The 26,074-nt window shown below is 34.6% G+C and overlaps 5 protein-coding genes across 6 annotated transcripts; 3 read left to right on the forward strand and 2 right to left on the reverse strand.

Annotated features, from left to right (window-relative positions):
• The first annotated feature begins 329 nt into the window (after positions 1 to 329).
• On the forward strand, positions 330 to 1,656 carry Cox11 (Cytochrome c oxidase copper chaperone COX11). The gene is made up of 3 exons (XM_011641684.3): positions 330 to 783; positions 928 to 1,251; positions 1,437 to 1,656. The coding sequence occupies exons 1-3, from the start codon at positions 580 to 582 to the stop codon at positions 1,593 to 1,595; spliced, it is 687 nt and encodes a 228-aa protein (XP_011639986.2). The 5' UTR covers positions 330 to 579; the 3' UTR covers positions 1,596 to 1,656.
• LOC105429031 (tektin-3) lies at positions 1,002 to 5,834 on the reverse strand. Its single transcript, XM_011641685.3, has 9 exons — positions 5,703 to 5,834; positions 3,795 to 3,940; positions 3,316 to 3,558; positions 3,015 to 3,247; positions 2,817 to 2,926; positions 2,595 to 2,743; positions 2,310 to 2,532; positions 2,090 to 2,244; positions 1,002 to 2,012 (listed from the first exon to the last, which is right to left on the reverse strand). The coding sequence occupies exons 1-9, from the start codon at positions 5,745 to 5,747 to the stop codon at positions 1,802 to 1,804; spliced, it is 1,515 nt and encodes a 504-aa protein (XP_011639987.2). The 5' UTR covers positions 5,748 to 5,834; the 3' UTR covers positions 1,002 to 1,801.
• On the forward strand, positions 4,486 to 7,141 carry Nubp1 (NUBP iron-sulfur cluster assembly factor 1). Its single transcript, XM_011641686.3, has 7 exons — positions 4,486 to 4,794; positions 5,241 to 5,482; positions 6,028 to 6,129; positions 6,208 to 6,298; positions 6,390 to 6,655; positions 6,732 to 6,918; positions 7,007 to 7,141. Exons 1-7 carry the CDS (start codon positions 4,764 to 4,766, stop codon positions 7,060 to 7,062), a joined length of 975 nt encoding a protein of 324 aa, XP_011639988.2. The 5' UTR covers positions 4,486 to 4,763; the 3' UTR covers positions 7,063 to 7,141.
• Positions 7,142 to 7,745: 604 nt separating this feature from the next.
• LOC105429028 (lysosomal alpha-glucosidase) lies at positions 7,746 to 14,049 on the forward strand. The gene is made up of 19 exons (XM_011641679.2): positions 7,746 to 8,085; positions 8,567 to 8,622; positions 8,755 to 9,276; positions 9,975 to 10,286; positions 10,391 to 10,548; positions 10,699 to 10,873; positions 10,949 to 11,039; positions 11,119 to 11,287; positions 11,356 to 11,425; positions 11,502 to 11,606; positions 11,688 to 11,945; positions 12,028 to 12,230; positions 12,310 to 12,417; positions 12,491 to 12,668; positions 12,754 to 12,902; positions 12,978 to 13,062; positions 13,155 to 13,425; positions 13,495 to 13,694; positions 13,781 to 14,049. Exons 3-19 carry the CDS (start codon positions 8,800 to 8,802, stop codon positions 13,871 to 13,873), a joined length of 3,102 nt encoding a protein of 1,033 aa, XP_011639981.2. The 5' UTR covers positions 7,746 to 8,085; positions 8,567 to 8,622; positions 8,755 to 8,799; the 3' UTR covers positions 13,874 to 14,049.
• Positions 14,050 to 14,215: 166 nt separating this feature from the next.
• On the reverse strand, positions 14,216 to 25,217 carry LOC105429027 (uncharacterized). Of its 2 annotated transcripts, none has more exons than XM_011641678.2 (2): positions 24,955 to 25,217; positions 14,216 to 21,918 (listed from the first exon to the last, which is right to left on the reverse strand). In XM_011641678.2, the coding sequence occupies exon 2, from the start codon at positions 19,081 to 19,083 to the stop codon at positions 16,813 to 16,815; it is 2,271 nt and encodes a 756-aa protein (XP_011639980.2). In that variant the 5' UTR covers positions 19,084 to 21,918; positions 24,955 to 25,217; the 3' UTR covers positions 14,216 to 16,812. The 2 variants fall into 2 exon arrangements, with proteins under 2 accessions (XP_011639980.2, XP_088941088.1); XM_089084962.1 differs by lacking the exon at positions 24,955 to 25,217 and adding an exon at positions 24,807 to 24,829.
• Positions 25,218 to 26,074: the final 857 nt, after the last annotated feature.

Here is a 26,074-nt window from a genome sequence, read left to right on the forward strand (position 1 = left end):
AAAACGCAAATTATTTTTCTAATTTAAATTATAGCAGAGAATAATTTGTGATTCGAAATTTCTATCTTTTTCATTCTTTTTATGTGAATTAAAGTTCAAATCTAACATCTTTTTGGGATTTGAGCAATAATTTTTTTTTCAGAATATATTTATGCATGAAAATATATAAATTTACAAAAAATTACAAAAAAATTACAACAAATACAAAAAAATCGTAGGAAAGAGTGCTATACCGCATTATTGCATATTTACTGAATCAGCTGATTACTTTACAAAAACAGATTTTTTTTTATGCCAATTGACGATTGGTAGCCATGTCGCAGGCAACATGATGGAGCCATGCGTGGCGCACGGTGGTTGTTATCTCCGAAATTTTATCGGAACTCTGTAACATCGATCTGTCACGCATGCAGTGCTGAAAAAACCTCTTCTCGGGTCTAATCTATCACCGCCTAATGTTATCACGTTTTAATTATTGGAATTTAATTATGAAAAAAAACGTGATTCGTAAAAGCGTGCGTTTAGGTTAGCGGTTAGTTTTCTCAGATTGATAGGATAGTGCAAAGAAATTCTAAAGAAATGTACATTAATATCTGTCAGCGATTGACACGAACTTGCGTGAGACAGATATACACTAGCGTGTCGCGAAATTTAAGGAAGGAACATTCTGACAGCTCGTTTCAAAAAAAGTTGCGCTCCACTGCCTTCTATTGGGCTGGAGTTGGAGTTCTGGTAGCTGGATTGAGTTACTCCGCAGTGCCTTTGTACAGAATGTTTTGTCAGGTGCAAAAACGTCTTTTCAAAGACTTTATCATATCTTGTTTTTGAATTATATCTTGCCTTGCTTCAATGAATTCAATATTATTCAATAATGTATCCATATATGTATTATTTTTCTTTATTGGTTTTTTTTCTTTTATTATATAGTCCTACAGTTATGGTGGAACAGTGTCAGCCGGTCACGATACTACTAAAGTACTTACAATGTTGCCTGTTAAGAACAGAACGATCAAGATTAAGTTTAATGCAGACACAGCAGCGTCAATGCAGTGGAATTTTAAGCCACAGCAAAACGAGATCACAGTTATTCCGGGAGAGACAGCACTGGCGTTTTATACGGCTACAAATCCGACCGATCATCAAATTATAGGGATATCCACATATAACGTTTTACCTTTTGAAGTAGGACAATACTTTAATAAAATTCAATGCTTCTGTTTTGAAGAACAGATGCTTAATCCGCATGAACAAGTAAGTCCATTACTATTACATATCATATGAACATAATTTATTTTTTTTGTATATTCAACAATAATTATAGTTATTCTCTTTTAAATATCAGTTCTTATTTTAACAAAAATTCTGGATATTTATATAAATGTGTAATCTGTGAAAGTAGACAGAAATAATGTAAACAATAATTTTTGTATATTAAGGTTGATATGCCAGTGTTCTTCTATATTGATCCGGAATTCACGGAAGATCCAAAGATGGAGTTTGTCGACGAAATAATTCTCTCTTATACATTTTTTGAGGCCAAACCAGGATTCAAGCTGCCTGTACCAACCTACGCCAAAAGTCATTCAATAAAGTAAAGCGTAATTATTTCCAATAGTTACTATAATTGTACAGATGAATAAATAATTATTGTATATATTTCTTTCCAAATTTTCTTCGGATGGAAATATCACGTAGCCTAAATTTCTCTAGGAGTGTATTCCAAATGACACGACTGAACGTTTTCGTAAATGTAAATGGCAGTATTCATATGTAAAGCGTGGCATTAACAGAGAATATATCTTTAAAATCTAAACAATGCATTAACAGGATACGCGCGTCTAAGACCGCAAACTTTTTCCTTATCGATGTATATCGCATCAATTTTAAGAGCAAGATCGTGTTCGAGCATAGTTCGAGTTCTTAGCAATTTTTGATGCTGATTCTCGAGTTCCTTCAATGCCTTGTGCATTCGCTCAAGTTGATGATTTATCTCGTCGATTTCTTTCTGAAGGCTGTAAAATGAAAATAATAATTTAAAACAATTGTTTACCTGTATTACTAACACATTGTAGAAACGTATGTATTTCACCTTGCATAAGCGTAATCGCGACATAATTCCATATCAGGACGATGCATTCTCGCTTCCATTCTCGTGTGTGCGACTTTAGTTGCGTAACTCTTATCCGCGATGGCTTTGCGCATCAATTCCAAATTTTTCTCAACACCGAATATTTCTTGTTGTACCTATAATAATATTTCACCAATCACGTTTAATGTAATGGACAAATCACGTGCGTTACCTTTCTTACCTTTTGCAAATGTTGTTGAAGCTTGTTCTTCGCCTCGAGTAATTCGGAAGATCTGTGGGATAAAGCGTTGTTAGTATTACTCCAAGTATTCCACATTTCTTGAGCAACTTTATTAATAAGATTTTCGGCAGTGGTGCGTAATTGACAAGATTTATTCCGCTCCGTTTGGGACCTTTGCACTATTCTATTCACCGCGTCCGCCCAAGTTTCTTGCTCTGAAACACTAACAAAATAACAATTAATATAATACTTATTAAAAATCATAAAAATATTACGTTTAAATACCATGGATCATATTTTTCAATTCCAGAATAATATTGTAATCCATGAGTATGATTATTTAATTGATGGCAAATAGTGTCGATGCCTAAGGCACTCTCCTTATTCTTTAAATCCAGTTCTAATTGATTTTGCGAGGCTCTGCAATTTCGTAACTACAATCAAAACAACGTTAATTAGGTAGGAATTATTAAAAAAAAAAAAAAAAAAATTATTAAAATATTTTACCTGATCCTTGCATTTGTCCAAACAAGCTTCCAGTTTCTTTTGATTTGTCCGCAAATTCTCTATTTCTTGCAACAAACATTTTTCCGACTCGTCGTGTACTAATTCCGTACCTAAAGAAAAATATGAGAATAAAATTATAACTTCATATAAAATATCCAAAACATGAATTAAAAATAATTTATGTAGTATCTTACAGACTTTTTCTAGCTTCTCTATGATAAAGGCACTCCTCTGCGATATGTAATGGCCCTTCAATATCTCGTACTGCCTTTTCCAAGACACTTCGGCAATCGTGAAGTCTTTCGATTTCATGAAGCATTCTCTCCAGTTCCGCTGCCACTTCGTTACGCCAAAAAGTAATGTCATTTATCCTCTCGCCAAGTCTTCGATTGGTATCGTATTGACCATGTTGTATCTTTTCTTCGGCATCTCTGAAAAATATTCCATCTTAAATGTAATATCAGTTTTATATCATAATTCTTAAGAAAAACTATTGTACCTAATAATCCTCTGAGCATCGCCTCGTATCCTCTCAGAGTAATGCCTCTGCGAATCTGCCTCGTTGTAATATTTTACTTGTTTTTGGAACCATTCGTGTGGCGTGTATCTTGTATAAAGAGCAGCTTGTGACGCATGAACAGGATTGCGCTGATAGCCCGTAATCAGATTTGGAAATTTTAATGGTCGTGTACTCATTTTATTATTTGCGTCCAGGGCGTAACTTGATATCGACTTTGTAACCCTGCAAGAAAATAATATAATAATTATGTATTTGTAACTAGCTAGAAATTTACTCAAGAAAACGGTAAAAATCTACAGAGAACAGACAGAAACATACAGTATATAGAACAGCATCAGTTTGTTAGATCAATATCTTTCTATGAAGGCTTCATAGAACAACATTTCCACAATTGTTGCTATAGGGCTGATAAAGCGAACGAGTTATAGCTAATCTAAATAAGAATTGAATCTACTTACAAGGGGATGACTTCGGTGTTCTCAAATCCGACATTCGGTCTCCATGGCAGTAAGTGGTGTGTACGAGTATAGTCACTTATACGGATTGGAACTGTTGGATCCGTGTAAGACATTGAACCTCCAGCTATACTCCATGGTTGCAATTGCTAATAAATTAAAAATACATATACATAAAAAAGTAATTGTCTCTTGTTTTATCTTTTATATTGAGTTTAAATTATATATCTTATATCATATTTATTTAATGCATCAGTATGTTTCTAAAACTATTTCTCTAAAACTATTATTTGCGACTAAAAATAATATTTTATTGAACTTTAAAAATAATATAGACGATAAACATCATAGTTATTTATTATATTAAATAAACCTATGGAATGTAAGAATATTATTGTAATTAAAAAGCATCTGATGCATTATATACATCAGATGCTATTTATGATATGAGAAAAATTAAGATAGAATCACTTTTTTGTTAAAACTTTTGTGTTAAATAAAAAATTTATATAATGTGATTTGCTTCTATCATTGTGATGAAAATTACTTTTTTTAAAATTAGAATATTAATACTAGATATTTTTGACAATTTCTATTTTTTTTTAATAATATTTTTTTTATATCTCTTAAAAATAGAATTTTATAAAATTTTCTAATCTTAATATTTCAGCACAATAAAGACAACAATTGATGAAAAATTGGAAAATCATATCTTTGATATGAGAAAAAAATATTAATTTAAAAAATAGAAATATTCAGAAATAACCAGTTGATTATACTTTATGACCAATTGATTATGACTTTTTGCTAAGAAGCAAAAGTATAATGATAAAGAATAATAGAGAAATATAAAATTACAAGCTGAAAGAAGTATAAGTAAAGAAATATAAGTTTATCATATGTTCTATATATGTTCTCTATGTTATTATCAAATCATCAATGTGCATATCAGAAAAGAGTTAACGATTCAACATGGCAGATGTACCTAGCGAAGCTCCTGAACGTAAATACACGCAAACTAATTTTAACCAATGTAACAAATAAATTGAATTAATTAGATATATATGAACTTTACGTTCATTGAGACTGCATACTTATTGGTGTATTATTTATATTGTATTGCGCTTTTAATCTGTCAGATGTCAAAAAGTTAAAGGATAGGTTAGAATAGTAGTTATATATTTTAACTTTGCTATATTTTAACTAACATCTTTCCTTATATTATTTAGAAAATTTATAATCTTTAGATTGTATTTAAAAAGTATTGACTAAGTAGTTTTTGGCTAAAATAATGAAAATAATCTGTCATTTTTATCATACATAATGATAATAAAAATTATCAAACTAATATATGATATATATGAATGATTCTTTATCTTTTTCTTGTTATGCATACATATTTACAAAGTGTAAGTAAAAGAAACTCATTCATATAAGAAACATTTTCAGACTGTCCTGGGACTCAGAGTGAGAATGCTGGCAAAGCTTCAGCTTGTGCTGGGTGTCCGAATCAGTCACTATGCTCATCTGGAGCTGCCAGACAACCAGATCCTGGCATTGCGCTTGTGAAGGAAAGGCTTTCTTTAGTGCAGAACAAGCTGCTAATACTTTCAGGCAAAGGAGGAGTAGGCAAAAGTACTGTAACATCATTATTATCCAGGTGTCTCGCAGCAAATAATCCTGACAGAAATGTAAGTGTATAACTATCATTAAAAAAAAGGAAATGTGCTTGATAGGAATTTTGCTTAGTAGAAGATACAAAGATTTTATGCATTTAATTTTTTCTTATATCTATGCTTTATATCATCTATGCTAATATAAATGTTATATATTTTACTGTTGCTTAAGTAACTTCATTCTTATGTGACAGACACAGAAAAATTTGAAAAACAAATTAATATAGTAACTTACCCTTCTACCCATTCCAAGTACATCCATGTGATTTTCAATATACATGTTGACATAGCGAATGCCCAGCAAGTAGTTTGTAGAAAACAACCTCAGACAGCAAATATCTATAGTCAACTAATAGCTATATGTATGTGGTATCAACCTGTACCAGTCCGTTATTGATTATCAAACTTTTAGTGTTCCCATCCTCTTTCGATGTCTCAAATCAATAAAAATTTATGAATGTCAAGTATAATTTAATTAATTTTTCTGTGTTATATGTTGAAATTAAATATTTAAAATTTTATTGCAAATTTTAAATCTCATTTATATTTGTCTTATTTAGGTGGGAGTATTGGATATTGATATTTGTGGACCATCACAACCAAGAGTACTAGGAGTACTTGGTGAACAAGTTCACCAGAGTGGATCAGGATGGTCCCCTGTAGTAAGTAAATTCTTTGAAGAATTAATATGTCAGTAAAAAAAGTCATCATATAACGTTGCCTTTACTACTTTGTTCTAGTATATTGAAGATAATTTGTCACTAATGTCAATTGGATTTTTGCTCAGCAGTCCAAGTGATGCAGTCATTTGGAGAGGACCAAAAAAGAATGGTATTGTGTGCTTTAAATTTTATTTTTTATAATCCTTGTTACATTAGTACATGATATTTTATCGTACATCAACTTATTAATTTATGTTCAGGTATGATCAGACAATTTCTCTCGGAAGTTGACTGGGGGAACTTAGATTATCTTATTCTGGATACACCACCTGGTACGTCGGATGAACATTTGTCAGCTACATCATATCTCAAGGGTGCCGGCATTACGGGTGCTATAATAATCACTACTCCACCACAAGTTGCTCTCTTAGACGTCAGGAAAGAAATAGACTTCTGCAGAAAAGTAAACGTTCCGATCTTGGGTGTAATCGAGAACATGAGTATCTTTGTGTGTCCTAAGTGCAAGGTGAGGACAGTGATTTGAATAATAATGATAAAAAGATGAAAGTATATTATGATTGACAAAACATTTTTGTATGCAGAATACTGCTGAAATATTTCCAGCTTCGACAGGCGGTGCACGGGCGATGTCGAATGAATTAAATGTCGAATTCTTAGGCTCAATACCTTTAGATCCACTGTTAGCCAGATGTTGTGATGAGGGTAAAAATTTTCTGACAGAAATACCAAATTCGCCAACTGTTAGTACTTTAAATGGAATTTGCAAACGTAAGATTTTATTATACTTTCATATTCTATTATACAAAAAAAATAGTTGATTCTTCATGAATTAAAACTAAAAAAATTTTGCTTTCAGGCATTGTCCAAAAGTGTGAAGAAGAGAAAGAGAATTGTCCCAATAATTCTCAATAATAATATTGAATGCATCTTGTTATGATAATTTGTGACAAATTCTCTTATTAATAAAGATATGGGATGTTTTATAACAAAACTTTCTTGAGAAAGTTTCCATATTCTAAAACTTCACAAATAATTGTCCATCATTTTCTCAACAACAAAAAGAAAAAGATTATGTTAAGTCACTAAATGCTCACAAAAAAAATTTCCCAATCTTTAAACTCATTTCGTTTTTCAAATAATTTTTGCTTATTCTGAAATAGCATTTTTAAAGATGTTCATTGTGTCACACCTTTTCATTGTGTCAAAGGTGTGACACAATGACCCTTTTCTCAAAAAGGGAATTCATCTTGCACAAAGATAAAACGATTCATTGTGTCACATCTTTATCTGCCTGTCTTGTTAAAAAATTATATTTCTCCTTTTTGTTACCATAACATTTAGTCAACTTGACATTAACATGATCTTTTCTTTGTAAAAATTTATTAAGATTGTAATAACTAGCTCTCAATCTGTTAACTGTTTGTGACAAAATTCCCTTAATTGTATTTACTCCATAAAACTATATGAATATCTTTTTTTTATAAGGATTTGAAATAAAGCTCTTTTACAATTATTTTCTTAATTTCTAATAAATTTTCTCAAATATTTCCTGTTTAAAGTCGCTTTTAAGGTCCTTAAAGGACTTTAAGTTAAAAATTTATCTGCTAATTCACACGAAATTATAATACTAATAAAATGATGCAAGGTCACACTTCGTGAAACTGCGCTATCTTCGTCTTCATATCTTGTATGTATGTGACTCATCTTTTATGTTATGCATGCTTGTTGAGCTTTTGTCCTCCATTATTTCTCGATACTGCGACGCCTACCGATTTCCTGTTCCTGTTTAATATTTGATGAATAAGAAGCTACTGAAGATTGTATCTGGTCTGTTTCGGCTTAGCGTGCCAAGATTATTCAAAGAGGAGAAGAAAAAGGTGAACGATAAGGATGAAATGATTGCAAAAGTGTGCGAGCATCGGATATTATATGTCGGTATGACAGATTTCTTAACCTTCAAAAGATCAACTTTAACTTGACTATTTTATTTGGAACAGCGAGCGATAATCTTTTCTATTTTATAAGACGCTAATATAGAGGCATGATAATAGAGGGAGTAGGAGATTGCTGGTAGGAGGGGGGAGCGAGGAGGGGGAAGGGAGAGAGCACAGTGCCCGGCGAACGGTTGACTTGTTTTTCGGTTAGAAGTCAGAGAGAGAGTGTGTGCGCGAGGTCTTTATATTTCTTCTTATGTTCTCTATATATACGTTCGGCAAGGAAAATATATCATGTTATTTTAGAAGTTGGTTTCCTTTAAGTTGTGCCTATTCTTATATTTATATTTATATTCGGTCATCTTATAATTAAAATTTTTGATTTTTGTTTTTAAGCAAAAAGGAATCGAATAAATGTAAATTTATTATATTTCAAAGATAGAGAGCTACATTAAATATTTACTATTTTTTTTTCTTTTCAGATCTTTGTTTTTTGGTAAAAACGAATCAAATGAATGCAAATTCATTAAATTTTAAGGTGAGGAACCTAAACTAAATCTTTATCATATATATAATTTTTAGACTTCCATTTTGTTGACTGGTGTATTTGTTTTGCAAAAATAAAATACTTTATATGAATTTGTTAATTCTATCAATGTCTTTTTTTCAGGGATAGTTTTATATTAAGAACCATAATAATTTAACAATTTGAGAAATGGCTGATGTAGAACCAAATGAGCAAAATACTTCTAAAAAATCAAATTCAAACAATATTGCGGCAAAATTCAAAACCATTGTAGTTAGAGAATTAAATAATGAAACATATAGGCCACTAACAAAAGAAAATCATGAAAGAAAAAAGAAGCTTGATAAACTATTCAGTCGTGATAATAACAGTCAGAAATGGATAATAACAATCTTATTTTTTGGCTTTATATTCGCGTTTCTATATTTTCTCTGTCCTTCGGTATTAGACAGATTTATGAATTCAAGCACTACTGTGAGTTATAATGAGAAAGTGGAATTTGTGATTGATATAAATAATGATACTATTGAAGAAACAAGATACCAGCATATATTAATGGATACTCCTGATATGCACATCATACAAGAAAAGTATGATTACGAAATAGTGCCTTTAACTAAGGAAAGCGACCTATCTGAAAAAGACACAGTCTTAAACAGTGCTCAAGTAAGCAAAATCCAACATTTTCTAAATATAAAGAGTGTTTTAAGGTGCCAAATTTTATCAGTATATTCTATAAATTTAGATTTAAAAAATGTTATATGAACATGGTTTAATGCTTTATTGAAAAGTTATAAAAATAATAAATAAAAATACAAAGAGTAAAATACAAACAGTAACAGACACGGCTATTGTGTTGCAATAGTGGAATAGATATCAGCAATATTTATGTTTAATATGTTTGCGAACTGTATTTACCATCTGTATTTATTTATTTTTCTTTATTTATTTATCTCAAAGCTATCACAATGATGGTTATTTTGAAATGGAACAATTAGTTACAAATTTAAATAAAAATTAGTATAATCAGTATAATAATTAATATTAAATAATTGTAATAATTAGTATTTGGCAGAAATTGATATTAATTTGAATGCTAATAGTAAACGTAACTTGCATAAAACTACATATTGCTATTCTTAACTGTTTCCTTGGAATTTTGTATATTTATAACTTTTTAATAATATATTAAACAATCTATGTTCATATAATATTTTTTTTATGTAGACATAGGATGTACTGACAAAGTTTGGCACCTTAAACCTTATATATTTGTTACAATAAAATAACTCAATTCATATTATTCATTTATACTCGCATTATTGTATTGTATTATTATATTGTCTTGTATTTGTTTAAAATAGTGCATCAATATTCCTGAGGTATTGCGTTTTGATTGTCATCCAGAGGCTGGAGCCTCGCAACTCTCCTGTACAGATAGAGGATGCTGTTGGAATCCTCCTAAAAGAAATGAATTAGAAAAACATGTGCCACTAAATATTCCTTATTGTTACTATCCTGAAGAATGGAATCTGTACAAATACACTAACTATAGTCAGGATGGTAATAATTTTTCAGGTTTTCTCAGTCGGAAGAGGGAATCTGTGTACAAAAATAATGTGCCTCTGGTAAAAGTGGAAGCCACGAGCATAGACAGTTCAATTCTGCGAGTAAAGGTATAAATGAATATTCAGAATATATATATATATATATTTATATAAATTATATAAATATTTTAATTTTATATTGCACCATAATGAGAAAATAATATAATCCTTAGATATATGATCCTTTGAAAGCACGATATGAACCTCCATGGCCGATTAGATCGGATCCGAAACCATTTTTATCTCAAGTTACTAACACAAAATATCAGTTTTATAGCGACGGTATACAACCTGGCTTTAAGATTAATAGAATTAATGATGGCACTACATTGTAAGTACAAGTTATTTCGTATATTATATTCAGAACATTATCTATAAAATTTTAATGGATTAAGTTTCTTAGTTTTTAATACTAAACAAAATGATGAAAATATCACTATCTAAATTAATTTTTTAATATTTTTTAATATTCTATGCCCAGATTTAATTCTCTTGGATTTGGAGGTTTTATATTTGCTGATCAATTTTTACAAATAAGCGCATTGCTACCAACAAACAATATTTATGGCATCGGCGAACATAGATCAAGTTTAAAATTGAATACTAATTGGCAATCATTCACTCTATTCAATAAAGATCAACCACCAACAGAAAATGTAGGTTGTTTAACATTATCTTATATAACGATTGGATTGTTATCGCGTGTTGCAAATATCTTTTTTATTTATTAGGCAAATTTATATGGATCTCATCCGTTTTATATGATGATAGAGGAATCTGGAATGGCTCATGGAGTTTTATTTTTAAACAGTAATGCCATGGGTATGTTATTTTTCTAAAATGGATATACGATATATATATCGTTTCATTCAAAATAATTTGAATATTTCGCATATTCTAGATGTAATATTACAACCTACACCAGCTATAACGTTTAGGACAATCGGTGGTATCTTTGATATTTATTTCTTTCTCGGACCAACTCCAGCCGATGTAGTAAAACAATATTCCGATATCGTAGACAAACCGTTTATGCCACCCTATTGGTCACTTGGTTTCCATTTATGCAGGTATTAATAATATTCAATACAGTACAAAATAATATTCAATACAGATAATAACATTTTGTATTCATCAGATTTGGATATAAAACATTGGAAAAGACTAAGGCGGTATGGAACAGAACAAGAGCCGCTGGAATCCCATTTGTAATGATTGTTATATTATTTATAAAAGATGATATAAGAGAGATATAAATTGCTATAAATCATATTACATTTACAGGATACTCAGTGGAATGATCTGGATTATATGGAAAAAAATAATGATTTTACATATAATAAAGAAAAGTTTAAAGATTTGCCTAAATTTGTAGAAGAAATTCACTCGGTATATCGATATATTCATAAAAAATTATAAAATTGATAGGAATCAGCATATATCAGCAATTTTTTCTTTTTTTCTTTACAGGTAGGAATGCATTATATCCCTTTAATAGATGCTGGCATATCCGCTTCCGAAAATAATGGTTCCTATCCGCCCTACGACGAAGGAATAAAGCAGAACATATTTATAAAAGATGGTATATCCCATAAACCTTTCATCGGCAAAGTCTGGAATTTTGTTTCTACTGTATGGCCTGACTTCACGAACCCTAAAACCCTAATCTATTATGCAGATATGATGAGCAATATGCATAAAAGTTTCGCATATGACGGTGCATGGATCGTAAGTTTTAATAGATTTAAAAAGTTACTTTAATATTTTTCAGCTACTCGACTTTTATTCAAATTATTTTAATTACGTCAAGGATATGAACGAACCATCTAATTTCTACAATGGTCATAAAGATGGCTGTACACATAATAACTTGGATTATCCTGATTATTTACCCAATGTCGTTGGTAATCTTCTCGCTACGAAAACTCTTTGTATGAATGCCGAACATTATTTAGGTTCTCATTATGATCTTCACAATACTTACGGAACGAGCCAAGCGATTGCCACGAATTAGTAAGTAAAAGTACAAATCTGTAAAATTCTAATTTTTATAAAAAACTTAAGAATTTTATTCTTAAATTAAATTGTGTAGTGCCCTTAGAAAGATTAGACTAAAAAGACCATTTATAATATCGCGTTCGACATGGATAGGACATGGCCATTATGCGGGTCATTGGACAGGAGATGTTTATTCATCATGGTAATTAGAATTTTTTTCAATGTATACCTCGTTATAGTTTCTTCATTTATTAATTGAAGAATCATTCTATCAGGCATGATTTAAAAATGAGTATTCCAGCCATTTTATCACTCAATTTCTATCAAATTCCAATGGTGGGTGCAGATATTTGCGGTTTTGACGGGAACACAACTGCTGCTTTGTGCAATCGTTGGATGCAACTTGGTGCCTTTTATCCATTTTCTCGAAATCATAATTCCGATACTACAATTGTGAGTGCTCATTTATATGAATTAATAATAAAATCATTCACGTATATTCTAATACCTAATACGATATACAAATTTAAATATATAGGAACAAGATCCAGTTGCTATGGGTGATTTAGTCGTAAAATCATCAAAAAATGCTCTGAAAATACGTTACCGGTTGCTACCGTATTTGTATACCTTATTTTTCAGAGCACATAAATTTGGGGAAACAGTAGCACGTCCATTATTTTTCGAGTATGTCAATATCTTGTATTCATATCCATATTATATATGCATGCGAATAATGTACGTATATTAAATATTATATAGGTTCACCGATGACCGGCAGACTTATGATATTGATACGCAATTTCTTTGGGGAAATGCACTTATGATTAATCCAGTTCTCGAAGAGGTACATCATTATTTTATTTTATTACTATTTTTTATTTTATTACTATATGAGATACTATAATATTTAATTAATCAATGAGATACAATTTACAGAACAAGATTGAAATACCTGTTTATGTACCACGTGGAATGTGGTACGATTATTATACTATTAGGTCCTTTTTCTCTATCGGAAAACATTATACATTACCTGCACCACTTGATAGAATACCATTATTAGTTCGTGGAGGCTCAATACTTCCAACACAAAAACCGGGTGTAACGACGACAGAGAGCAGAAAGAATGATTTTGAATTAATAGTAGTATTAAATGAGGCTGGGAATGCTAAAGGAGAACTATATTGGGACGATGGTGATAGTTTAGGTAAAACATTTTACATTACACAGCTATATATATTGAACTTATTTGATTATTAATTATTTGTTACTTTAGATTCTATAAAAAAGAAAGAATATTTGTGGTTGTCTTTCACTGCAAACAAATCCAATTTATTAAGCACAGAAGTAAATAAAGGTTCTTATAATGAAGAAGTAATTCTTGGAGAAGTACAAATTTGGGGATTGCGACAACAAGTTTCCAGAGTATTCCTAAATGAAAATGAAATAGGATTTAAATACAATGTCTTTACATCGGTAAATATTTCATCGAAAAATTAAAACGAAACAAAACAATAATTTAGATTGAATTTGAAGTTTTAAAACATTTAAAATTATTTTAGATTCTAGATATTACTGGCTTGCAAGTGGATATGAGACAACCATTTACATTTTATTGGATACTTCAAGAAACCAATGACAGACAATATTATTAATTTATATTATTAAATATGAATTTTCTCCTGCGATATGCAACTCTCATATTTATTATTTTAATAATTAATATGGTTTATATATATATATATATATATATATATGTGATATTCGTTATAGATAAGTGATGTTTTTTTATGTATAATTTGAGTAAATATATTTTATCCAAATGATAAAATGTGAACAATTTCTGTATTGTATAAGTAGTATCTGAAAAAGCAAAGCAACTGTTGCTGATTTAAATAAATTTGAAATTATTAAAAAACTTTATAGAAATCACATTATTTAATTTTATTCAGAGAATTAATAGAATAGTAATTCACAAGGAAAAAAAAACAAGCGAATAAAGAAACGTGTTTATTCAAGTTCTCTCATACATCGCACAATAATGTTAATGTACAAATATGACTATGTTTAGTTTATGGCACTAAAGAAAAACAATTAATATCCGGAAAAATAATCCGGACTTCATCGATGCTGAAAAGAAAAAAAATCGTGATTCGGTATCATTTACAAAAAAAAAAAAAAAAAAAAAATAGGAATGAAACTCGCGAAGAACACAGGCCGATTATTCTTGCGAGCGCTATTTATTTGCTTTGGCACCGTAACTTAAAATCATCAAAGAGACTTCGTCGAGGAAATATGGGAAGCAACGCTTCCCGCCGACCATTCAAAACAGCTCTCTCTCGACCTCGATCTATATTCAAAATGCACTCCGACCCGCATTTGCATCCGCGGTTTGAACCGAAGCATAGATTTCGATCTACCGAATAAATTTGAAAACGCTAAGTCACTGCATGCGCCATACATTCGAGCTCATGTTAATACATTGAGGTGCGTCACGCATAAATACGCACTACTACCTTTCCTTCCTTTCATTTTACGGACATGCAATGCAAAATATATCTCGACGCCTGCAATAATAAAATGAAATTATACAAAACGTAACGGTACATACACAATATATATTTGGCAATGAAAGTAATAAAGTCTTTGGATTCAATAACATCTCGATCACTCTGCGTATAAAAAAAAAAAAAGAAAGGAAAAAAAACATCGGAAAACAAATCTCTTTCCGAACAATAGTTTTCCATTGCATACGATTACGTTGCACAAAATAGCACCTCCTGACTACAGTATTTTTGACTATTTTTAGCCGAACGCATGATCGAGAAATATCTTAATGGCACGTCGAGGAAAGGAACTTTACGTTACACACATCGAACCGGAGTTGCCCAAATCTAAGGATGTCGAATTAATTTTGATTTTATGCCTTAGCAAGAAAACGTTCTTGTTTGTAAAAAGTATTATTTGCGTCATACATTTTCATGATAAATTTACTACTGTACAATCTTACTTTTGTTCATTAATGTGAAATGAATCGCGATTACTTTTCTGGCATCTTTAGAAACGAGATTAAAAAAAGATATTCCTTTCCTCTCGCAACCATCAGTAAATGTATATTCATCTAATATCAATATGTATATATATATATATATATATATATATATGTATAAAATATATATATATATACATATGTATGTGTATATGGATATAATATATATATATATATCTTTCTTTTTTCAATGACTAATATATACCAAACTTGCAACCTTCATTCGTTATTGTCTGCTCACATTTACTTATGACTATCTAAAATGACGGCAATTACGCACACCGACGTATTTGCTCGTCCGCGGCGAACCAAGCCTTTTAGTTGCGCGCAAAAGTGCACGTGTAAGATAAATAACGAATAATAGTATCAACTACAACGGGAACGTCGCGCGAGATCGTGTTTAAATCTCCGTTTCTCCCAACGCGCCCCGTGAACACATTCATATATAACAGAATCTCATAATATTTAATTTATAAATGTATATGTATGTATATATATATATGTGTGTGTGTGTGTGTGTGTGTGTGTGTGTGTGTGTGTGTGTGTGTGTATATATATAATAGATATGTATATAGATGTATATCTTTATAAATATATAGGATAATATATAACGATGACGCGTGAAAGAACGTAATTGCAAATGACTCGTGCTAGCCTCATTTCTAACTTTTTTTTTTTTTTTTTTTTTGGTATACGAGCAAATCGTGCTTACGATTAGAGTAAAATGTAAGTGCTAAAACGATCTTTAATCTCGTAATTTTTTGTGTCAGTGTGCACGCGTGTCTTTACAAATATGGCAAGAAACCGTCTAACTTTACCTTCAGTCATCGAAGAAACGCGACAATCTGCTTCTACCGTTTGAGAAACGTGCCGGATTTCCATCAATTTTATTCGACAAGTGCACACATTGTTCCAACGCGACTTACATCTTATACTAATAAAATAAAAGATTCTCGGCTCTTCTAAATTACACGGTATGTTCACTGGTTTAGTACTGGCAAGTATTATGTCACATGGCACCACAGAAAGTTAACTTTCGTTAGTTATCATAGATTAGATCATAGCTTAGATATCACACGGAAAATTGATTGTTTCATTCTTAATCGATTGATGCAATTATAAATGAATCAATAGTTTTTTCTAGAATTCTCGTGAAAATCATTATCAATTATTAATTATTTTAATAATGATTATAAACTTTATCATTATCAAGAATAATGAATGAAGAGATCATGTGTCAATTGATCGCGTTCTCGGCACTCTCTAAAAGATTTACGCTATAAATCATGAGTTAGAAACGAGAATAAGAGGAAAAAAAATCATAAAAATTATAGGTTAAAAGCGTATGACGATTCGATGAAAAATCGAATTATTAAAGAATAAAGGGAAAAAAAAGGAATAAATAAATTTCGATATAACTGAGACTGAATGTAGGAAAACTTGTCATTTGTACAAACATGTGCAAGATAATTATACTATTGATTTGATTTCCTTCCAATCTTTACGGTGAAAGATAATAAAATTATTTTTAACAGACGAACGCTCCTATGTAGCTGTGAGCGTTTCCAGAATTTCCTCAGGTGATTTTTTCATTTTACGGAAATTCTCCCAATGCTCCTTCGGCACTGTCCATTCGAGGAAGGCTTCCAGATTTCGGGTGAGAGCCTCGAGTTCGGATAAGCCACTCCCCGTGACCGGTTCTTTACCAGCCGATACCAATGAGTCCTGAAGAACGTCGTCGATGAGACGCTTACCGAAACCGAGCTCGTCTAACCGTTCCTGCTTACTGATCCTCTTCAGCAGCACCGCCAGCAACAGCCGCATTTTCTCCACCGTCATCAACTTGTATTTGGCATTGACGGAGCTCTTCTCGATGACTTCGGAGCTACCGGTCGGTCTACCGGCGACACTGCCATCATCGTCCTCCGTCTCCATTTCTGGATGGCAAGTCTTCTCGTGGCTCTCCAAATCGCTCTTGATCCTGAAAAAACTTTTACAACGTTTGCAACCATACGGATCATTCCTACCATGTATGCATTTCATGTGCTTCTTCCAATGTGGCAGTTGAGTGAAGCCGGCATTGCACTCGGAACACTTGAACGGCCGTTCCCCGGTGTGACGTCGGGTGTGCAGCTTCAGGGCGGTCGAATGGGCGAAGGCCTGCCAGCAGACCAGACAGCGAAATGGTCGCTGGCCGGAGTGGGTCCTTTGGTGCACGGTGAGCTGGGACTTCTGAGCGAAACGCTGGCCGCACGTGGCGCACCCGTGGGGACGATCGCGCGCGTGCGTCCTCATGTGTTGCGGCAGGTGGCCCTTGAAGGTCTTGTTGCAGATCGCGCAGAGGAACGACTTGACGTCGCGGTGCAGGCATTCCAGATGCTTCTTCAGGGCGTCGCGGCGCACGAAGGCGCGCCCGCACAGGTCGCACTTGTGGTCCTTCTGGCCGTTGTGGCGTTTCAGGTGTAGGGACAGATTGGCAGCGCACGTGAAGGTGTTGGAGCACAGCTTGCAGTGGAACGGCCTGACTTGGCTGTGCGTACGACGATGTTGCACCAGTTGACCCCCTCGGGCGAAGCTCTTATCGCACTCCGGACATTTGTACGGCTTGAAGCCGGTGTGCGTGCGCACATGCAGCTTCAGGCGTTCTTTCAGGGGAAACTCCTTGCCACACTCGTCGCACTTGAACACCGGCCCGGCGCCGTGCACCACCTTATAATGATTCCGCAGACCGCCGCTACCCTTGAAACGCGCGTCGCACACGACGCAGCAGTACTTCTTCTGAGGATTCTGCTGGTCGTTCGACTGTCTAGTCTGATCGGTCCGTTTCCTCTTCGTCCTCTTCTCGATCAAATTGCACGAAGACCCGTCGCTACTGTCTGCATTCACCGAGCCGGTAGTGGAAGAGGTGCCGATGTGCTCCGCGATTTTGAGTCCGTCGGAAGCGACGACGTTGTTATTCTCGCGCTCCAACAGGTAATTTGCTTGAATGATGGCGTCGATTTTCAGTCTGAGCTCTTTTTCTGACGAATTTTCTTTCTCGCCCTCCGCACTGAATTTGCATTCTTCCTTCCCGTCGTCTTTGTCGGAAGTTTTCTTTTCGGCAAAATTTTCTTTTCCATCGGACAATTCTCTACCCGCAAAATAATCCTTCTCGCAAAGATCCTGCTGGACCTTGCGAGTGATCGCTCCTGATTCCTCTGGTTCCGAGCTTGAACATGGATCCAACGGTTCTCGTCTATATACGTAAACCTCGTCTTTAAAGCAATCTCTTTTTTCCAGATCCAAGTACAATTGTTCGTTGCCGTCGTCCTCGTCGCATTCGATGATATCCTTTCTAATCAATTTCCTTTCCGTTTCATAATCACTTCCCTTACCGTCGTCCTTCCTCTTGCTCAACTTTGTTAGTTTCCTCTTGGGCGCCTTACCGCGAACAATCTTCCTACCGTTACGCGCCTTCTTCTCTACCACCTCGTCATTTTTCTCTTCGTCAAAGTCCACATCTTTAGCACTGTTCTTGGACTCTTCTCTTCTTTTCCGACGGGTTTCCGCTCGTCGATTCTTGTTGTTCTGGCGTGTAGACTGTTCGACGTTCTTGCAAAAGTCAAATTCCCGCAGATTGAAATTTTCGCTGTCACCGCAGTCGCCTGAGAGACTCCTAAGCGCCCTCAGAGCATCGGTTGCGTCGGCGTCCTTGAAGACATTTTCTCTGATGCGCGATTGCTTCACCGGCAACAATTCGGTCAGCTGAATTTCCTCCTGCGGCTGCTCGGGCCCGGTTACATTATTCAAAACCGTCTGCTGTTGCATGCTAATCATCGCGCTGTGCTTTCATCCAGGCGGCGCGGATTCTGATAACGCCTCAAGAGACTTCGACGCTCGACTCCGATTATCTCGGCATACCGTATGACGTGTCGATCACCCGCCTTTAGATAACTCGCATCGATCATCGCTTCCTCCTCTAATCAAACTTGTGAGCATATACGTCGCTATCTCAAATAACTATATCGCCGATGAATAAGACGTTCAACATTGTGCAATAAGTATCTGGATTTTCTATGGAGTACAACTGTCCGGATACGTAAGTTTATTATCCACACGACGAGTCACATCTCCAAATCAAGGCGAACGAAATCGCCAGGCATCGATGTCGCTTCTTCACATTTCGCGATCGAACACGACGATGCGGCGGGGACACGACCGTGACCCCGATCGTTATCAACGACGGGTGCGAAGGGTTTTGAGGAAATCCACCGGATCCGGATATTAGGTCGCTATACGTCGCACTGTCCTAATGACCGGCACGGGGCATCGCCAGTTCCGAACTGGTAGCGGCCCCGTCTTTCTCAAGGAAAACTTCAGATTCGTCTTTTATCGGCATGACGACGACGAGGTCGCTCCGAGAGAGTAAGAGAGCAAGAGAGGAGAGGAGGAGAGGTGCGCACACGCACAGCCGTTTATAAAGCGCGGTCTGCTTATCGCACTCTTATCGTCTCGATATACCTCGCCTGTGCCCCCCTCCCCTTCCGTCCCCGGACCGCCCGCGCTGGTTTTTCTCCGTCCCCCCACGGCGATGACGATCTTCGCGACGCGGTGCCGAGCGGAATCGAGCTCTCCGCGAGGGCCGCGTCTGGGCAACTCGCTTCCGGAAGTGCGGTCCAGTGCGGGCGTTGGAATCACCGTGTTCGTGCACCCGGCCTCCTTCGCCGGCTCTGCCAGGGGAAAAACCGGAAGTCTTTCCCGAACGATGGCGGTGGCCCGTTCCTCGTCGACGCGACGATCGACTGACAAACGGGGACCGGGAGAGCTCTTCCTCTTCCGACGCGGAGGGCGCCGTTGCTCTCTCGGAATAACCGCGCGATTGCGCTCGCGCCTTTTTCCACGCAAGCGCAATCCTCGGTCGATATCAGCCCCGATGTACACCCCTCCCGACGATAACCGGGGCTCCTCTTCCTCTCTTCCTCCCCCCTGCTCGCTGAACCCCCTTGTTTCCACAATGTTGTCGCTCCTTCCGCGTTCTTCCAGACGAGTCTTCGGCCTGCTTCCACGCGACTATCACCAACCCTTTTTTATTCCCTTGCTTCCTTCCTTCCTTCCTTCCTTCCGTCTGTGACCTCTCACCTTTCTCGCCCTACCATCCGCTTGGACGTAGCTTTTACCATTGCCTATTTATTTCAATACTAATTTATTTCAAGGATTTTGTATAAGACCGCGCATTTGGAACATACTTTATGACTAAGCTCATCTTTGGTATTCATTAATTTTAAAATGTAAACAGCAGTCGAATCACTACAGCGTTGTATGTCCTTTTTTTACATATTCTTCTATGTATAATTTAGAATATTCTCGGATTCACATTCCGTAGAATTTCTATCAATAATTTTTTAAAAAGTTTTTCAGACACCTTTTGCCTGTGTTTTTATTTAATTTGTTCACACTTGAACGTAATCTTTAATGCACTTCGGATTGCACTTGGATGATACTTGAATTAAATCTTTCGATAGCTTCGACAATCAATTATGCCTCATCAATCAATCATTAACAATAATTTTTCCAATAGTAGAACCTTACTTTTACTTCGTTCAAATTACCTCGTTATATAAAATTGTATGCTTTAGTAAGTGCAAAAGAAAATCACTCTCAGTAAAACTCTTTCGAGACTTTGTTTCTCTGACCATGCCAGCATTTTCTATCTTTTAACGAAGCGCCGATTGAAGAATCTGTAGAAAACAGAAGCGTTTTCTCTCTCTACACCATCGATCTGTCTGGAGATTACGATGAATCTCAGAAGGGTTTTTCAACGAAAGGGAGTGCTCTCGTGTACGTCGCTCTCTGTGGCCGGTGAATTGGAAACGCTGACTCGTCCAACACTGCATCGATGTTACCAGAGAACTCGACCAGCTCGTCACAATTTTCGAACTGTCGTGTCGCCGATATTCCCTTCGCCAGAAGCAGGTATCCTTGGATCCCGTGATATTTCTACCGGTCGTTTCTCGAAAAACCCATGGGACCTGTTTTCGTTTAATCTATTTGACTTGAACGTAATCTCTAATATCTCTCAGATGGCACTTGAATGATACTTGGATTAAATATTTCGATTCTTATCTAATTCCTTATCTAATTCATCAGGTTGACGGAAGTTTCGCGACCGTGGATCCTTTTATTTCTCTCCTTGAAATTCAATCTTTGATCGCTCGCTTCTGCACTCCGTTACAACGAACGCACGTCGATTTCGTTGGAACGTAAAGGAACTTTTGGTGTGGGATCGATTTTTCTTTGGTACGACGTCTCGCCACGTCTCGCGAGGAGGATGACCGCCGAGAGATCCCTCTGAATCAGCCCAGTTATCTTGTTTCTATATTTACACGCTTTGGCTTGGCTTCGGTTTCTCGTATGTGTCGGCCTTTATCTCGATCGGAGCGTCATGGTTTCCTTTTTCGCCGATTCATTTCTTCTTTCTCTTTTTTCTTCCTCTGTCCCTCTGACTAGATGTTGACGAGCAAACAGGCACGTTACGCGCGCGTTTAATGGCTATTTACTGCTACATAAATGAGGAACGAGCGAAATATGTGTAGGTGAGTTAGTGTGTTTTTAACCACTGCGCACCCCGACGATATCCTGAATTAGGAAAACCGGAAGAACCCGCCACCAAATCTGAAAGAAATTAGACACCGGAGGCAATTCTTCGCTAATTCCAATTGGCATTATTCGATACGAAATTGCAATATTCGGTATTAAGTTAAGAGCCCATTTACAATAATGGCTGCGTTTATGAATGGGAAATAATAAGAAATGTTATGTGGCGAAACAAGCATTAAGAATGACGTTAGATGTAGTTATACATATCCAATTAATTATTAATTATTAATATCTATTATATTAGAAAAATTAGAGTTAAAAAAAATTAATGATTATCAAGTTTTTTTTTTATTTCATAAGACTCGTATTAATATTAAAAATCATTAATATTTTTTAATATTATATTGTATTATGCACGAACAGTAAATCAATTAGTGTAGCTAATAGCTATAAATAAAAAATATATATAAAATATAATATATACATATAAATAAATATAAATATAAATTTTATATATATATGTATATATATATATATATATATATATATATATATAAAATGAAAAACAATTATTATTTCTTGCTTTAAGAATTTTATTATATAAGATATTTATTATATAAGAAGAAAATAAAAATTAGGGATGATATCGAATATTTCGCAGTACTTTTTTTAAATAATAGAAAGATATATCTCTAAAGGCGATAAGAATATAATAGCAGCCTCTTGATCTATTCATATTACAAAGTATTAAAAAAAAGTATTATAAAAGTAAGTATTAAATATAATTAAAGTGTAGAAATCTTCCTTACGGTATTTAAAATTACCTGAGAAACAATTTTTTGTTAATATTCTTTTCACGAAAATATTAAATACCATATTATTTTATTTATATTTATATTAACTTCTTTATAACCTAAATCTATTTATTTAATATTCTAAACGATGTAAGTAACGACGAAATATATATGTCTTTCTTTTTAAATGCTGTAATGCGATAATTTTTTTTTGCTATTACAATCGATTACACACGTTAATTCGCGACGGTTCTTTTCAACAATATTCTTAGATCTCAAGTGTCTCGTGGACGAACTTCTTTCCAAAGTTTCCACCGCGGGGAAACGGAGCGTGCGAACCCGTAAAAGGTTTATTAAAATTTTACACGGTTGACCGACGGGATACACCTTGTATCCACGAGTACACACGAGGCATTGATCGCGGAGGGCATTTACATCGCGATTGAAAGCCCGCGCGTTTACGTGACCCGATCTGTTAACCGCGCCGATCAATTTTTGTCACCATCGCTGACGATGTGCGACGGACGGCGGCGTGGCGCTTACGGGGAAAAGTGGAGCAACCTGAGGAGCAGAGTGTAATAACGGCTAACGAGAAATATAAAGCACCGGATGATGCTTCGTTAACAAAAAAAAAATAACGAGTTGCATCGCATTCAAGATGCAACTCGCCAAACTCGTGATTCAGATTCCTTGCGAAATTTCCAAAAATTGTAATGTGTTTAATATCCAATTTATTTGTTGGGGTATTTAACAATGAAAATATATTTATTCGTTTAAACATAATTATTTATGTGCAAAGTAAAATAGACAGGTAGCGTGATCCTCAATTCTTTCAACATACATAACAATATAGCAATAACTGAGATTGTATTGAATTATAAAATAAACATTATGACATATTAATTCAGAAAATTAATTCAGAAAATAAATTTGAATGTGCAAATATACAGATTCAATTTCAACGTTCAGTTCTATGAAGGTTATTATCATTATTATCGTTATCATTATTACTTATAGGTTCTTATTCATAGAAGATATTCATGGAAGATTGTAAAAATTATTAAAAAATAACAACTGATTTTTATAAATATCAAATCGTTTACTGAAAATTATAAAAATAAATTAGCAAAAAGAAAACATGTACTTTCTGTTTTATTGTAAAGATATTAATCAGTTAATTAATCTAAGTTATTGTAAGATTCCAGGAGTAAATAAAAGTAAAAAAAAGTGACAAAATTTTTTTACATCAATTATTTTTTTAAATTTATTTTATTTACATAAATAATAAATTTATGATTACCATTGTTTCTAAATTAAAAATTAGGGTAGTCACATCTGAAATTTTTATTTTTAGCAAAATTATACGGAAAAAATAGTTATGTCAAAATTCTATTTTAACATAAACAAATCAAAAATTCCCGTTGTAATTATCCAAATTTAAAATAAGACTTCTTGTTAATCCAACAAACTTCTGATTGATTTAAACAGAAATCTGCTAATTTTAATCAGTATTTTTGATTTGTCCATTTTTAATCAGAATGTTTTTTCGCGAATATATGAATAGTTTTTATATTACTATTAACAATCATCAAAAATATTTTAAATCGCACCTAGAATCTCTGCTCTATCTCTATATGATTTTAAAACAATTCAAATGCATGTTAGAAGTTTAAAATGTTGTGTTTTCATGTTTCATTGTATTCAATTGAGATTGATAGTCAATCCTTAAGTCACTTCTCTCAGTATTTATCTCGAAGTATAAATTGTAACACAATGGCTTATAAGACACAAAGCCCAACCCTAAAACGAACACTTCGGCGATCGTTATCGGCGGAAGTTCCCTGGCCTTTAAATCCTCACAATTAATACGATTAATCACAATTAATTCGATTCTTTCTTCTCGACTCGTTTTCGACTCTGCTCCTCGCTGCACAATTCGCAAACAATCTAATCTTCTTCCTCTCCCATACAGATCAGGGCTTTTCTAGCGTGTACGACGTACATACGCGTGTATGCGTTACGTCACGTCGTACGCGTCGCGTGCGACATACACGCGCGCGCGCGCACGCACCACGTACACACGCACGCACGCACGCACACACACGCACGCACGCACGCACGTCGCTCTCGTTTCTCGCCATGACATGGATCTGTGCGCATTGAACTTACCGAAAGCCACGAAGGGGATCGCGCGAGATTTCGTTGGCGCGCCGCCCGCCGATAGTTAGTACCCGCGGCCGCCGCCGCCGTCGACAGGTGCGAGGCGCACACACGTGATATTCGAAAAAAAATCGCCCATGGCGATTCGATCACTCACCGGACTCGGCCCGAACGGGTGGCTCGCCCCGATGCTCCACGACCGTCTCGACCGGAGAAGAGGTTGCGATGCAGTGCGCGTCTCCGGCCCGACCCTACCCTCCGGTCGCCATCTTCGATACGCCTCAAGCTCCGCTGAGCCGAGCCGAGCTGAGCTGAGCTGAGCTGAGACAAGCCGAGCTGAACGCGGCCGAGATGTGCCGTGCCGACGAGCCCGGCGGAGTTCAAGAGGGGTGAAGTTGCGTCGGTAATGGTCGATAGTACAATCACGTGACGTCCGATGGCGCAATGAGGCATTTTCGCGAGTTTCGGAAGTAGCGCGTAGAAAAACCCCGTAAACTCATTTTGATAATTCTTTCTTTTGTTTCTTCTTACTTTTGATAATTCTGTTCCTGAAAAACGGGGGATTATAGGTAGGAAAACTGTGAGGAGTCCGTAAACATGCATTTTTTATTTTAGAAATATTTATATTCTTCAGAAATGAATTCCATAATTTTCTATAGTGGCCGTGGAATGAATTAAAAATTTCTGTTTGGTATAAGAAAAATAATAATAATAATGTAAAGAGAAAATGTAAAAAAAGGATAATTTTTGTATTATTTCTTTCACAAAAAATTAAGTTTGAAGAAATGAGAAAAAATTGCCTATTATATAATCATATATATAAATATATATATATATATATATATATATATATATATATATATACCTTTAATTATAAATATATATTAGATTATATATGGGCAATTTTTATCTTTAAACTTAAAAAAACAATGCGAATTATCCTTTTAATTATTTTTTCTCATCACTTTCTTATACCAAACAGAAATTTTACAAAAGAAAAAAAACTAATATAAATACATATGAATCGTATTTAATTATATATATTTATATATTTTCATACATATTTTTATATGAAACATTTTTTACTGGATCATCAAATATAGAATCAGATATACTTAATAAGAAGATAAGAATAAAAATATAAGATATTTTTCGCAAAAGAGCATAGATATTGTAATCTTCTATGTAATGATTGAAATGGACAACAAAATACTGTAATCAAATTTTTTTAAATGCGTTTATTAGCTCTAATTGTGAGAGCATCTTTGAACAGGGTG

The sequence above is a fragment of the Pogonomyrmex barbatus genome, unplaced genomic scaffold (assembly GCF_055798465.1).
Source record: "Pogonomyrmex barbatus isolate J1 unplaced genomic scaffold, ASM5579846v1 scaffold9, whole genome shotgun sequence".
Taxonomy (NCBI): Eukaryota; Metazoa; Arthropoda; class Insecta; order Hymenoptera; family Formicidae; genus Pogonomyrmex; species Pogonomyrmex barbatus.